The sequence below is a fragment of the Peromyscus leucopus genome, chromosome 5 (assembly GCF_004664715.2).
Source record: "Peromyscus leucopus breed LL Stock chromosome 5, UCI_PerLeu_2.1, whole genome shotgun sequence".
NCBI classification, from domain to species: Eukaryota; Metazoa; Chordata; class Mammalia; order Rodentia; family Cricetidae; genus Peromyscus; species Peromyscus leucopus.
This window is the reverse complement of record NC_051067.1, coordinates 4,248,107-4,264,655: the sequence shown is the minus strand read 5'-3', so window position 1 is coordinate 4,264,655 and position 16,549 is coordinate 4,248,107. Positions and strand designations below refer to the sequence as shown.

The window sequence follows — 16,549 nt, the reverse complement described above, 5'->3', positions numbered from 1 at the left end:
TTTATAAACCCCTCAATACGACTACACTAAGCATAACCCCTAGCACAGAGTGCTTCATTTCTGATGGTAGAGGACCTATAAATTAATGGAAACACATACACACAATAAAACATATACTCATACACCCATACATAACCCAAGAGGAGAAGATAAAAATAACAACACAATTTGGGCAAAATAGAAATGCATAATTTAAGACATGTCAGGTAACCTTGTGAAGGAGGATAAACAGTCTTTAGAGGGTTAGCAAGTCAGATGAGGACTACAGTAGGCACTCAACAAAGGTCTCAGTGAATGATACTCTGTAAATGGCCTATTCTTACAGTATCTAGGAGCACATCAAAACTGACATGTCTAAAAAATGTATCCTTAGCAAACTGAAAGTTTCTAATTTAAAGATTAAGCTTTTAATTAAGAACATCTTTGCCATTATAAAAAAAAAAAAAAACAACTACTTAAGAACTAGAGACTCCAAATACAACTGTCTTCAACTGCTTATATATGTATCAAGGCAACAACACTCAGAATGACTAAGGACATACGTCTACTCACATCAAAACATTTACTCACTTCATAAGACTCGAATTCTTCTTACTGAATGGTCCAATGATTTTAAACATCAGCTCCACAACTCCATTTTTACCTAAAGATACTGAGTTCACAGCTGAGAAACAAGAAAAAGATACAAAGTGATTTGAGCCTTAGTGATAAATGCAAAAACATTCCTAAGTATTTAGTCAATATGAATGCAAGCTGTCCAGTACACTGTGAAGGTCTGCTGTAGGGTTTGAGGGGATTGTTTGGTATTTTGCTTTATGTTTATGGGAAGCTGGAAGCAACTAGCATTCTGAAAAGAGTCATTATGAGATGACACCAGGAAGTGAGTGTGGGGAATAAGAGACAAGCATTGGCTCTGCTCTAAGAAAACTGAGCACAGCAGGAAAGGCAGAGACTATAAATCATGACGACATCATTGTCCAGATGCAGGAAGAGTTGTAGGCTGTTTATTCCACTGGGCATCCCCACTTAGGAGTGAGACAGAGAGGGACTTCTGGGGAAAATGATGCCTGATCCCACTCAATGTGAACAGGAGTTAGCGCTAAAAGGAGCGAGGTGGTGTTAAGAAGGTGGACGTTTCTGTAACGGCTCAGCAGATAGGTACAGCATGGACAACGTCAGAACGACAATCACAGGTGTGAACAGTTACATGTGACACAGGGCCTGAAAATGGGAAGGGGAGAAAAGACACACAAGGGCCTTCTTGTTGAGACCTCAGCTGCAGGAACTGCCCAAGCAGAAACAAGTCAGATGTGCATTTCAAACAGCCAGGGCAGCGCTCAGAGCACTCTGCAGAGTCCCACCTAGTGAGATAGACCCAGGGTCTTTACTAAAGCAGCCTCTGAGTATACAACAATGACAGTTTTGTTATGCTACAGAGAATGGGCAGTGAGAAAACTGTGCCAGCATTTTAAATTCTGAACAAATGTTACTTTAAAGAAATGACACATTAATTGGGTGTGGTAGTTGGCTGCCTTTAATCCCAGCACTCAGGAAACAGAGGCAGGTGGATCTCTCTAAGTTTGAAATCAGACTGGTCTACACAGTGAGTTCTAGGATACATAGGGAGACCCTGTCTCAAAAACAAACACACACACATACAAAGTTACACATAAGCCATTTGTCAGCCTCCTAGTGGACTGACTAAAACCGCAGTTCCTCTGTCCCATGGGAACTCCAGTCTCCACTTTACACCTGGGTCAGCTTCCTGTCTTATTTTTACCGTCTTCTTCTCTTGGTTGGCTGCTGTATTTAAAATTATTTCATTTTTAATTCAGATCAGGTTTTAATTTTTCAATCAATTTTCCTCTTTCCTAATTAATGTGTTTTTTGCTTTTTGTTTGTTTTTGTTTTTCAACACAGGGTTTTAGTTTCTCTGTGTAGCCCTGGCTGTCCTGGAACTCGCTCTATAGACTAAGATGGCCTTGAACTCAAGAGATTCACCTGCCTCTGCCTCCCAACTGCTGGGATCTAAATCAAGTTTTTCTTTTGACCCTTTCCTAACTCGTCCCTCAATTTTACTATTAATGTCTATCCTTAACTTTGTTGATTAACTATCAAATTCTTTGTTTATGTTCCTCTTAGTCATGTAAGTGTTCATTTGTTTCTGAGCATACCCTCAATTGTCAGCATGCACAATGTGTATACACACATACTTTGTGCTGCATCAATATTTTTTCATGATATACAAATGGTGTATAATTCATTTCTAATTTGTGTGTGTGTGTGTGTGTGTGTGTGTGTGTGTGTGTGTGTGTGTGTGGACATGAGTACACATATGGAGGCCAGAAGTCTATGTCAAGTCTTTTTCTATTGTTCTACATTTTTGAGATAGGTCTCTCATTGTATCTAGAGTTCAGTGATTCATTCAAACAGGCTGGCCAGCAAGCTCCAGAGAGCCCCCATCACCTCCTCCCCTGTGCTAGTGTTACAGGCGAAGGACACTGGGGCCAGAGCTCGGGTCCTTATGCCTGTACAACAAGCCCATTACTAACTGATCCATCTTCCTATGGTTCACGCTCTAACTGAGATTTCACAGTCAGAAAACACAGGAAATGTTTACCTCGTAGGTTTGGAGACCTAATATAGCAAAGGGAGAGTATGTGGGGGAGGTGATTGGAAGTCATCTCTCTAACTTCCTCAGAGGCCCGGCACTGTTCTTTGTGTGCTCTGCTGCCTCGCCATCAAGGAATAAGTCAATGCCGCTGGTAAGACTATGTGCCTTTCTTCTCCCTTTCATCTGTGAACACCTAGAGTATCTTATGTCTGTTTTCTGTTGCTGTGAACAAAACACCCTGCCAAAAGCAACTTATGGGGAAAAGGTTTTATTTAAAACCATTTCAGCACAGGTTTATTTAAAACCTGTCCATCACAGCAGGGAGTCAAGGCAGCAAAAGCCTGCAGTAACTGGTCATATAAACCATAATCAGGAATAGAGAGCAATGGACACACGCATGCATGCTTGCTCTCGCCTCCCTTTCTCCACTCGCACACCGTCTAGAATCCTCTGCCTAGAGAACAGACCCACTCACAAGGGGAGGGTCTTCCCACCTTCATTAACTCAACCAAGGTAGTCACCCACAGAAATGCCCATAGGCAAGCTGATCTAGACTATCCCTTATTGAGACCCTCTTTCCCAGGATAGTCTCCATTTCTCAAGTTGACAGTTACAGCTATGGCCCAGACAGAAGCATTTCCCAGCTCCAATACCCCATACTCTTCGACTGCAGCCTTTCCCACAGGCTCTCCTCTCACCCCAGTCCTTTTCAAATGAAAGGAACTGGTGACAATTCTCAAGATTTTGTCACCTTCCCTTCTTACTGCAAACCACTTTTTTGACTTATGAGTCATATTAAAGCTTACTTTCCACAAATTTTAGAGATTTATTGACTTTAGATAGTTTTTGAACTTCATTTTGTGTAATTTCACAACCCTGAGTAAATCACAGCCACCCTTAAGTACTCACAGTTGGTAGAATACACTCGCAAGAGCTGAAGACAAGGTAGAACCAGGCGATAGTTCTGAAAGTGCTGCTTGACCAAATTTAGAGTTACATTCAGTGCCCCATTAACTCTAGCTTTCACTCCAAATTTTTTATCTGTTTAAAAAAAATTTATTCACATAAAACTTTTGAACAAATATAAGTTGAAAAGCAATGAAGATGAAGAATATAACTCAATGGTAGAGGGCTTGCCTAGAATTGCCAGGCAAAACAGCAGTGACATATTAAATCATATCAGAAGCAAAGTTGGCATGAAATAATCAAAGTGATAATCACCTGTGTATAATTTCTAACACCCTTCACCTTCTGAAACACATCCCACAACAACATGGCAGGAGAACAAGACAGGGGAGGGCTGGAGCAGCCCACCATATATGGTCCCATGCAAGGAGAAGGTAACTGATGTGCGCTCCAGTGAGTCCAACTCTACACACCTCCCACAATACAGGTAGGAAGAGGAGTAAATAATCTAAATATCCAGTACCAGTATTATTTAATGTGAACATATTATTTTCATACTTATAAAATAATATACAAATTAATAAAAAATTAATGTCTTAAAATAGAAAATAATGCGGCAAATATATCAAACAGATTTCTAAGAGGGGAGTTAGAATGGCTTAACAGTTAGAAGTGCTTACTACTTTTCCAGGGGACCCAAGTTCAGCTCCCAGGACCCATAGCAAGCACCTTACAACTACATGTCAGTCCAGTTCCTGGGAGAGCTGAAAACTCTGGCCTCCGCAGGCATCTGCATTCATGTACACACACACACACACACACACACACACACACACACACACACACACGCTACAATGATAAACTAAATCTTTTAAAAATTTATGAGGAAACAGAAGAGCTCTTGTGGTAACTCAGTACATGGTATGGCACATGACAACCAAGTCAAGGCAGTTCACATTTCCATCTCCTTAAATACTTTATTTTTAATTTCTGAGTAAAATAATATTTATATATATATTTATAGAATACAGGGTGATATCTTAGTACACATATATTTAATATGTGTAATTCAGGGTAATGGACATTTCTACCTATTAGCATTACTTTGTCTACAGAGAATAGAAGTTCTGGATTTTTATTCTCACAAAGAGATTACAACAATAAAAAAAAATTAAGTAACAAGATCTGAAGAATATTAAGAAACAGGACCAGCAGAAGTAAGTCATTAACAACACAAATTTTTATGCAGAAAAAATTAGATATTCCTAAGGGAAAGTAACTTTTATTTCATAAGAAAAAAAAAACAGAAAATCACTCAAGAAATTACTGTACAACCTGAATGAATGACATAAGAACAGAGAAGTTATACAAATACTAACGGGAAAAGCCCAATTTAAGATGCAGAATAAAAAGATGACCTAGAACTAAAGTGGAAGAAACAGATACATCGATATCTTAATTTCATGAAAAGTAAAAGATAATTTGGTTGTAATTAGAGAGGAAGAATGTGCTATCACATTTACCAATAAATAAAACTTTGTTTCTCATTTTCTACAAAAATATCAGAAAAGGAATTCATGGATCTCAAGTACGGAAGTTAAAGAATAAGATAGATATGTTTAGTCTCAGGGTCATCACACAGCTGCATTCTTATAAATGCTATCTGTTAAAAGTACAAGCTAAACACCTGCTACGTGAAGACATACATGCCTACATGTATGCATTGCATGTTCACATCAAGACTCCTCAAAGTGAAGACAATGTATAGACAGCTCTACACTGAGTTTAGGTTCCACTCAAGGAATTTTCTGTTCCCCTAAGTAAGCAGCCTCTCCTGGTCCTGGGCCTGCCCTCTCCTTATTCACTGTGCTTTTTGCATTTCACATGTCTCTCTGCAGCCTGGACCCTCACAGCTTTTCACATCTGCTTTGGTCTTTGTAAATAGGAAGTTTCCAGAGCACTCAACTGCACACAGTACAAATGTGACTATCAGTGAAAATGCTGTCACAGCAACATGCTCACTTACCCACACTTCCATACACTGCACCCACAACCCTCCTTCTAACTTCACCAGAACACACATCATATTCACTTTCTACATGTATATGTATGTACACATATACACATATGCATATGCAGATATGCACACACATATATATGCATATGGGTACACACAAGCACTAAGACACTGTGATAATGGCATTCTTCCCCTTCTATACCACATTCAAAACAACTCTTTATGAATCTTGGATCCCCGGTTCTTGCTGGTTAACTGTAAAAATATTCCACTGTTATTAAACCCAAGAAAAGTAGTGCTTTGCATTTCAAAATTTAAGCAGTTTAAGACAAAGATTCCCTGGGCAGTGGTTGCATATTCCTTTAATCCCAGCACTTGGGAAGCAGAGGCAGGTGGATCTCTGTGAGTTCGAGGACAGCCTAGTCTACAGAGTGAGTTCCAGGACAGCCAAAGCTACACAGAGAAACTATGTCTCAAAAAAACAAAACAAGATTAAAAGTTACAAAGATAGTTAGATGGTTCTATATTCAATAATCATAAAAAGGGAACTCTTACCTTTTGGTCCAATCTTTGCAAGAATGGAATGAGTCTGCACCATTAGTTCCTCATGTGGGGGAGATTCTTTGCTGGCATTCATAAGCAGTTGTAACAATATTTGTGATCCACCCTTGGCAACTAAGAAACTTGCTCTTCGACCTCCACCTAAAATTTTTAAAAAATATTGCAAATAGCATATCTTCCCACAGTGGACATCATGATTAGTTAGCCCTCAAGAAATGTTCAATCCAGTCATTTACTTCTAAAACTAAATGCTATCAAAGTCATATTTTTGTTTGGTTACAGGGTCTCCTTATACAGCCCAAACCAGCCTTAAAATGTGTGAACCAGATTCTGCACCAGTCTTACAGACATGGCCACCATATTCAGCTCCCACTTTGTTTTGTTTCACTTACGTATCTAAAATGCAGCATACAAAAAATAAACACAATGATATCAAAGTTCTAGGGTCACGGCGCTGTATAAGTAGGCAAGGAAGATTTGAGCAGTATCTGAAGGTGTCAAAAATAATGCATTGCAGTGGAGAGATGGCTTCCTGTGCAATCCTAAGGCAATCTCAGCCACCTAATGTAATAAGCTGAGCACAGTCTCATAGCACTGTGGACAAAGACAGGATGATCAATGGGACTTGCCACCTAACAGCCTAGCTGAAAACCTTAAGCTCCAGGTTCAGACTCTCCTCAAAGAAATAAGGCAGAGTAAGAAAGTCCAATACTCAGTGCCTTCTTCTAGCATACACATATTCCCCACTCCCTCAGACAGGAAGTAACAACAAGAACATGACATTTCATTTCCAAAATTTTAATATCAAGAAACTTTAAATGAAGTTCATAGGACACAAAGCTGGTCACTATTTATAAACACAAATCAAATCAAAGTAAATCAAAACTCACCAGAAGATACCAGCTCGACAAGAATGCTTAAGATATTAAGTATAGTTTGAAGATCTTTCGTATTCTGAAACAAATAGTTGATTTGCAGTTGATTTGTTTTATTAAAACACTCATTTTTTTATTTCAAATGTTTTAACCTGCTGGTAACTACCTATGTCTAACAAATGACCTTTCTAATTTCTCTAGGCACAATTGTAAAGACTTCTACTATACTCTTATTCTCTCCTTCTACCATGTGGGTCCTGGGAATTAAACTGAGGTCATCAGACTTGGCCGTAAGTGCTTTAACATGCTCAGCACCCACGTTAAGCAGCTCACAGGCACCTTGAACTCTAGCTGCAGGGAAATCTAACACCTCTAGCCTCCATGGGCACCTGCACTTATACACATACACACAGACACATACATATAATTAAAATAATAAAAATAAGCTCTTTGTTAATAAAAAAAAAAAAAAAACTAAAATTTAAGGCCAGCCAGATGGCTCTGCAGGTAAAGGTACTTGCTGCACAGCCTGAAGACCTGACTCTGATCCTCAGAACCCACATAAAGGTGGGAGGAGAGAACCGACTCCACAAAATTGTCCTCTAGCGTCCACATGTGACATGGCAGGTATGCCCTCCTACACATACAGAATAAATGTTTAAAAACATCTGAGATTAAAATTTAGGTATTATAATCATTGGAAAATATATGCTTACATAATACATAGTAGTGCATTCACACGTGTATGTTCCCTTCAGTATCCCTCCTGCTGTGTGTGTTAATAACTCCAACCACCCTCCTGTGGCAGTTACGTCACTAAGGCTGTAGTGGCGGCATACCTCCAATGTTGACAACAGAACTTCAATGCCAGTAGAACCTTTGGTTGTCATTTCCCTCCTTGTTTTTTCTGAAAGGTAAAAAAAAAAAAAAAAAAAAAAAAAAAAAAAAATTCTTTAAATGTGAACCAAAAAAAAAAAAAACCATAACAATTTGTTACATATAGCTAACACCATAAACAATTTAAGCTGACTCTTGGATGTTCATCCCTTTAACACTATAATTCTATTCTGTGAATGGGATTTCCATTTCCAATTAACAAGACTTTCTCTTCTTAAATATAATGTACTATGATAAGTCCCTGTCAATCCTTCCAAAAAATCTTAAAATTAGAAATGGCATCGAGATGTAATGGAGGTAGAAATTGCAAGGGCAGGCCTTTTTACATTATGAACAAAACTGAAAAACAGCTCATCAAAATGAGTGACAGCAGACACCTCAGGCCATTTTCAAACATTTCTATTGTATTTAATGTAGATCAAAATTCTGAATCACATAAATGAGCCACCCAAGGAAGGACTGTCCTGTGAGAAGCTGAAGACGCCAGCATTCAAATGACTGTCCTTTCCACGGGATGGGAACTGTGCAAACACTTGGTTTTACTCAGGGGCCCCTGCATCTTCTTCACAGTTCAATTCAGAGAGAGATAATTAAATAACAAATAAAGAACCAACCATTCCTAGTCCGTGTATTTCACCCACATTATCTCTGCTCGTGGTCTGAATCAAGTCATTCAGTGAATGAGTGAGGCAGACAAGGTGACCCTGCCGCTGCAGAACCAGAGCTTATGGCCTCTACTGACTCTGCAGACCTCTCAGAGCAACACATCATTGCTTTCAGAGGTTTGAAGCCCTTATACTTTTTCAGACTCGGATATTAATGTCAGAACTCTGTTAATTCAGGGGACCAAGATATTAATCTCAATATTTTGAGGTCTAAAAAATGAAAGACAAAGGATCCACTCTCGATGTTGTATAAATTCTACAATTAAGCTTCTAAGACAGGAAGGCTAAATTCCATGTTTCATATGGAGATAATCAAGGGAGTTTAGGAGCAGAGGGCTGCATGAGAGGAAAATATCCACTGGAGGGGTAGGAAAGACCGCTACACCTTTCCGTAAGGATTTCAAGTCTGTTACATTCATCTCTCCTTTTACTGCCTTCTTTAGTGTTGTTGTTTTTTTAATTTAATTACATTCTACTTAAACTGAATTTAAGTTCTGAGTGTCTTCTATCAGAATTAAGTTCCACTTCCTATGTGGCCTATGTTTGCTCAGGGCAGATGATCTCACATAGGAATTATTAGAGGGACAAATATATGTAAAGGTTTCAGGTTAACACTGTTTGTGACAGTTACCATGCACGCTAAAAAAGGATACAGTTCAGTCCATGTGATGTCACAACTTAAAGGAACCGTGTGCCTTTCAAACCAGACATCTCCATAAATGGTATGAAGACATGAGACACCCCTCATGTCTGCTCACTGCTATATTTTGCTAATGCTCAACAGCATGGCAAACTCACCTACAGGCATATTGTGTTCATAAATTGAAATTCTTTTTTTAAGTATATATTCCTTTGGCAATCTAAACTATCTTTTATCTTTTACTCGGCCCAGCTGTCACCACCAATAAATATTACGTCTTATAAGAAAACAAAATATTGTTTGAAGGAGCCATCCTTGTTATAGAAAGCAAGGCTGGTGCCTCAGTACAGTCAAGTCACTTTTGATGCTAGTGTTACAGATATCCTCAGAAGACACAGAGCTCTGCATCACTAATGAGCCACATCCTGTCAGCATCAAACAGTGAAAATCTCTGTGCCTGTGAACACAGTCCAAGGCAGCCTCTATCTCCTCACCAACTTCTAACCATAATCTTGGGATTCTAGACACTAAATGAAAACAAAGTGTTAAACTAACAATTTTCCACTCTACTCCAGGTTTTCCCATGATCTTGGCAGCCTTTGACATTCATATGGAAAATTCATTTAAATACCATAGTTTTGTGCTACAAGCCACAGGAATATGTGGAAATTCAGCTGAATATAGCAAAGTTATACCTGGAAGAATCAAGGAATTCTTCCAGAGTAACCCAAATCTCAAAGTGTATTTGGTATTATTTGGCTTTTAATATATCAGCTGTTTCCTGCTATGAATTTCTTGTGTGCTTTCATGCCTTCCCCAAGAACTTATAAGAGTGTATTTTATCTGATATACTTCTCTATTATCCAAAGCCAAACAGCAGACAGGACAAAGCATTTCAGACCAACCACTGAGTCTCCTGAATTAAGGTAAACACCTTTATGGAGATACTGTCTGTCTCCTAAACCTAAGTACATAGCTTTGTTTCTTATGCAAATTAAGCTCAGACTCTCCTTTCTTATACAGCCTTAGTGGTATTTATACTAACATTATAGACTCCTAACATTTTACCTAACCACTCCTAGGAATATAGTTTGAGCACATAAATTCCCTTTTTCTGATATATTAACTGATTTTAGCTTAGTTGACCTCCTCCCTTAACCACTCCCCTTTGAGGTTGTAAAAGAGAGCCTGAAGGTCATTGCCTGAGGAAAACTCTTATCTGCCTTTATGACCCTGTAAGAATTTAAGCCTGGTGACCTTGCCTTAGCCAGAGCACTGCTACTACTTGGGTATATAACTGTAAACCTCAGACACTTGGGGAACTAGATTGGAGGACTGGATGGAGAACTAGAAGGACAAGATAATGGATGAGGAGGAGCCTGATGGGGAAGTACTAGGTGAGTAAGAATGAGATGAGAAAGACCAAGATGGGGCAGAACTAAGATGAAAGAATTAAGATAGCACTTAGAGGGAACAGCAGAAAGAGGTAGAAAGAATCAGGCAAGAAAGGAGCTAAGTATGAGAGCAGAAAAGAAGCTGTGTAGAGGGAGAACTGACTCAGAAGAATAAAGTATATGGACTGAAGAGATTCGTGTGCGTAGATTTATTAGTGAACCCCTCAGATTAACCCACCACCAGTAGCGTCTCTTCTGGAACTCTGGAAGGCTATCGAGGAGCTGGACCCCAATAGCTTTAGATAGTTTTGCCAGGCAGTAGTGGCACACTCCTTTAATCCCAGCATTTGGGAAGCAGAGCCAGGTGGATCTCTGTGAGGTCAAGGCCAGCCTGGTCTACAAAGCAAGTTCCAGGACAGCCAGAGTGGTAGCACATAGAAACAGTCTGTCTCAAAAAAAAAAAAAAAAAAAAAAAAAAAAAAAAAAAAAAAAACCAAAAAGACATGAAGATTAAAAAATAAACACCAGTTTCTTGGCCTCCTTACAACAAAATTCATCCCTGTGCTCCAATCTGTCAGCCTTCAATAAGTGTTTTCAGGATCGGGATGGTGTATGAAGATGGAGATCCCAGAAACATGAACACCTGCTAAGGAAACTTGCAAGCAGAAAGCAGAGTCCCACAGGGAAGAAGTCAGATGGGCTACAGCTGGGAACACTCAAGGGACACTCAGGATGATCCCAGCCCTCAAGAGCTCACATCACACTAACACGTGTCCCATATGTCAGGAACGGAGCAACAGAATTTAGTAGATTACCTGGATGGGAATAAACACTGTTCATCACTGTGTACTGGATGCAAGTGGGTTTCTGTGGGTCTTACTGTGGCTCACAGCTAAGAGTCTTAGTCTCAGAAGAGCCTTCAGGCTTAAACTTGTGAGCAATACTAGAACTGCTGAGACCTGGGGAAGAAACTATTATGGGTGTGGTTTTACAAGGGCTAGTGATGCTGTGTCAGATGGGATTGTAAAATTATGATCTTCTTTGGAAATTGGGTACAAAGTATGTCTCAGTGCTGAGTGATGACTATGCTGGACTGAGATGCCTGTGAGGCATTACTGAGTGGAGAGTGCAGGGGGACGCCCACGCATGCAGGCATTCTTGGCTTCCCGGCTGTTGTGAAGTGAGCAAACTGACTCCCCACACTCATCCCACCATGGCATGTAGCCTCCTGAAGGGCTAGAGACAGCAGTGCCAGCTGACCATGAACGGTGGCCTCTGAAGCACAGCCAAAATACATATTTCATCCATAATCTGTTTCTCAGGCATCTGATCAGGGATCAAATCTAAACAACTGCGTGGAAAATCAATTATCTCCAAAGTCATTCTGTTTCCTACTTCCATAAACCAATCTGAGAAAGGTCCATTTTTACAGAAAACCATTCAGTTATCAAAAATTGGAATGTTCTTCATATCAAAAATCAGAACATTCTTAGTATCTACTTTTTTTCTAAAGATTTATTTATTATGTATACAATGTTCTGCCTGCCTATATGCCTGCAGGCCAGAAGAGGGCACCAGATCTCATTACAGATGGTTGTGAGCCACCATGTGGTTGCTGGGAATTGAACTCAGGACCTCTGGAAGAACAGTCAGTGCTTTTAACCACCGAGCCCCCTTAGTATCTACTTTTAAAGAATTGAAAAAGTATTCCAAAAACAAGATGGAATCCCAGCTTACCTTGACTTTGAGCCAAATGAAGAATTTTGGATGTAACATATCTGACAGTATCTGACTCTGTGGAATCCGTATTGATCTTCTCCAGCTGGGCCAGGAGTCCCACAACCCGAGAACTATTGGCAAGGCTAAAAAGAACATTACTCTCCATTAGTGTGGATTCTGTGTCAACAGCAAAGAGAATGTTGCTCAGAGAGAGCATTATTTAAGCATTAACCACGTCATGTCACAGCCCTTCACTGTCTTTTATAACACTGTTAAATTCTGATTGGAAAACACACTCTATTTCAGAAAATCACAAACAACAAATATACACATGCAAATACGCAACAAATATTCACCACTCTGGGAATCTTCTACTGCACCTGGAAAGTTTTCTACTTTCCAAGGCTTTGTACTTTCTCTGCTCTTCTCAAAACTGAAAATCCCTTTCTCCTGCCCCATTCCAACTCATCCTTTTTACATAACAGTTGTAAACAAATAAGAATGCTCCACCAGCCGCTCCCTAAAGCTATCTGACCCCCCCTCTGTGCTCTCACTGATTATGCAAACATGTACACACTTGTCTCATCTGACCCTCTCGCTCACTCGCTCTCGTTCCTCATTTGATTATGTACACATCATCTGGTTCTACTCTTGCCAACAGACTATAATCAAGACCCCCAAGCCAGGTGCAGTGGCATGTTCCTGTAAAGGCAGAACTTGGAAGGCTGAGGCAAAGGAGCTACTCCGGGTTCCAGGCCACACTGGGTACAGAGTAAGATGCCATCTCAAAAAAATAAAATAGAAAAATCTGCCTCTCACACACAAGTCAAACAAGTATTTACATGAATGATTCAGTTTTCAGGAAGTAGAAAGTGACCTGGGGGGAAGCAGGGCAGAGGAATCATCAGAGGAGGAGTGCAACTGCCAGCAGTCTCCATGAGCACCTCACTGAAAAAGTGCCATTGAAAGGCAACAGACAGAAGTAAGGTAGTGAGCCCCAAAGACTGCAGCAGAAGGGAGTCACAACCACCAAAGCTCCAAGACAAGTACATGCCTGCTGGACTCAGAGATGGCAGTCGCTAGAATAGCTACAACAGCCTGCAAGGAGAGCAGTCAGGGCCGAGCATGGACACAGGAGCCAGCACAGGAAGACTCCCCATTCAGAGTCAGGAAGTCACTCGGACGACTTGGGGTTTTCCAGTTCTTTGGTCTGGTTTGGGGTTTTGGCAGAAAAGCAATGTATTCTCTTTCCTTAAAGAGCTCTCTTTTGAGAACCAACTCCACAGAGTGGTTCACTGACATTCTCACACACCACAGCTTGTGTGCACCCCACAAACACATCATACACACAATAATAACACAAATTGTAAAGCTCTCTTTGGCTGGTCTGTTGGATTGTGTCTGATCTGATTTACCATCTGTGAAGAAGAATGGCCCCCATAGGCTCAAATGTTTGAATACTTGGTCCCCATACGTGGACCTCTTTGGGAAGGATTAGGAACTGTCGCGCTGTTGGAGGAGATGTGTCATTGTGGGCAGACCTTGAGGTTTCAAAAGACTTGCACCATTCTCGGTGTGCTCTTGGCCTCCTGGTTGGGGTTCAAAATGTGGGCTCTCAGCTGCTGTTCCGGCTGCCTGAACCTGCTACCTCCACTCTGCCACCATGGACCTATGCAACCGCAAGCTCAAAAACAAAACAAAACAACAACAAAAAAAAAAAAAAAAAACTTTCTTCTATAAGTTGCCTTCGTTCTAGTGTTTTATCACAACAACAGAACCCTAAGGCACTATCTGACAGGGCTATACAAATGACTCTGTCTCAAAAATGAAGAAAGAGGAGGATGAGGTGAATGAGGAGGGGGATGATGATAACAATGATGACAATAGCGACACCATCTATCCCTTCCTTTTTACTGGATCACATCCACCAGCACACACATCAGCTAGGGTCTTTTGCCAGCTGTCCCCATATGTGGCTGCAAACTGTATCTGTTCGCTCCCTTTCTTTACACATGGTGCCTGTGTAAACCCCTGGTCTACCTTCTGGAAATCAGAAATGCCCTGCATTTCATTTCACTAACTCCTTAAGCAAGTCACACACCCACAAGTGGATTTTAAAGAAAATATATCTGAATGTGCCTGTGATAATTTTAAATGTCAACTTACCACAACCTATAGCTATCTGGGAAGAGTTGTAATAGGGAATTGTCTAGGTCGGGTTGGCCAGTGGCCATGTATGTGGGGACTGTCAACTGATGTAGGAGGACCTAACCCATTTTGGGTGGCACCATTTCATGGGCTGAGCCCTGAGCTCTCTAAGCATAAAGTTAGCAGAATACAAGCAAATAAATAAGCAGGCAGCATGGGAGCATTTGTTTCTTTCAAGCTCCTGCTGCGGTGACTCCACTACATTTATGGACTGTAACCTTGAACTCTAAGCTAAGAGAAACTCTTTCCTCTGTGTTGCTTTTTATAAGGATATTTCATGACAAGAACAGAAGTGAAATCGGCCAATGCCCAAAGGAAGAGAACTCAAGTATCTATGCTTAGTCCCGTGACTGCCACACTAGATATGACCATGTATCTAAGTTCTAGCCAAATGAAATGTAAGCACACATGAGACAGGCAACTTACCTATATCTTCCCGTGTCCACTAGTTATAGAACTGAGAAAATGCTTAGGTACGGACAGAGGCGACACACCAGGAAGAGCAGAGCCGCTCTACCACCCTTGAGCTACCCACCCTTAAGCATGGCAGCAGCACATGTGAACCTGTGCTCCTACTGCATTCTGGGTTTCTCCTCTACCAGCTCGGCCTACACCTCACCTCACACAATGCTTTCCCAGTGACACTGTACTCTTTCTATAAATTAAATGTTTGTATGTTTATGTATACCTTTTTACATTTATCGAGGAGAGTATGTATGGAGGTCAGAGGACAACTTGAAGGAATTGGTTCTATCCTTTCACTATGTGGGTCCCCAGGTTCAAACTTAAGTTGTCAACCTTGGTACCAACTGCCTTTACCTCCTCACCCAGCTCACCAGCCTAATACTTATATGTAATTACATCAATTACCAGAGCAGTAAAATGGCACAAAATAATGTAAAAACTTTAACAGAACACAAAAACAGATTATAAACAAAGATAATCTCCTCTCCATTGTAATACTCTTAAACACATGTAAGCTTGGAAGAATGATCTACATGTTCCAAATGCTACCCTACCATTTATCTATAGGTCAACCAAGGTTAACAAAATTAACTCCTCTGGGAGAATTGCATCACCTATTTCCAAAGGCAGTGTCTAGTGCTTTCCTTTGCACACTCATGATGTTCTGCAATTTCAATTTCCATTTCCTCCCCACACTACATACTCTACACCCCCCACCCCACCTTCTGTCAGCCCAGAGCCAGAAAGAGCCTGGAATATACAGGGATTGATGTAGTCGATCACAGTGCTTCCCGATCACCTGCAGCTGACAACTGTTCTCTGCAAACATGACGACACCTACTCATCGTTTGAGATGTGCTTCTTGGTGTCCACTCAGCTCTCCGAAGTCTGCCGCCAGTAAGGAAAGTCAACAGCACTGGCACCCAGCAGCATCTCCTCAATCGCCTCACCCTAAGTGCCTGAGGCAGCATATCCCACCAACCACCAGCAAGCAGCATATCCTCGATGTCACACACAAGGCAAGCAAATGCAGACAACCAGATTCCTGGCAAGCTGTCCCCACCTGCCTTGCTGCTATCCCCTGCTCTCAGCCCACTGCAGATGCTGCGGTGGCAATCCAGCCAATCTGCTGCCTCACAGCCTCTCAATGTTACCTGTGCTCCTCAAGAATAACCCCCACCAGACCCTGAACGAGGACATTCAAAGCAGTACACAGGGGAGAGGGGGTTAGCTAAACGAAGATAACAACCACAAATGGATAGATGGGGTGCACATACTTCCACAGCTAAAACTGTCCTGAGCATTGTATTCTTTTCCCCCATTTTTTATTCCTTCATAGTTTCATATATGTATATAATAAATTCTAGTCATTTTCACAACCCTCCCATTCCCCTCTCATCCCTTTCCTGCAAAACCCTTCTTCCTCTCAACAAGTCCACCCTCCTGCCTTCATGTCTCCTGTGTGTGGCCCACCAAGTTTAATCAGAATTGCCTGATTGCAAGAGCATGCATGGGTGGGAGGCTATTTACTTGAGCATGGGCAACTTCTGAGTGGCTAAATCACTGAAGAAAACTATATCCTCCTTCA

At 40.9% G+C, this 16,549-nt stretch overlaps 1 protein-coding gene across 13 annotated transcripts in view; it reads right to left on the bottom strand.

Moving 5' to 3' along the window:
- The window catches only part of Agtpbp1 (ATP/GTP binding protein 1), a 171,188-nt gene that overhangs the window by 132,040 nt on the left and 22,599 nt on the right, over positions 1-16,549 (bottom strand). For all 13 annotated transcript variants that reach the window (XR_005091537.1, XR_005091536.1, XR_003733793.2 and 10 more), the window contains 6 exons: positions 12,307-12,431; positions 7,813-7,880; positions 6,989-7,052; positions 6,093-6,239; positions 3,524-3,655; positions 571-664 (listed from right to left, as the gene is read on the bottom strand). Coding sequence is in view for 9 of the 13 variants with exons in the window: in XM_037205673.1 (XP_037061568.1) it covers positions 571-664; positions 3,524-3,655; positions 6,093-6,239; positions 6,989-7,052; positions 7,813-7,880; positions 12,307-12,431 (630 nt within the window). In the remaining 4 variants the exon portion in view is untranslated. The remainder of the gene's footprint in view (positions 1-570; positions 665-3,523; positions 3,656-6,092; positions 6,240-6,988; positions 7,053-7,812; positions 7,881-12,306; positions 12,432-16,549) is intronic.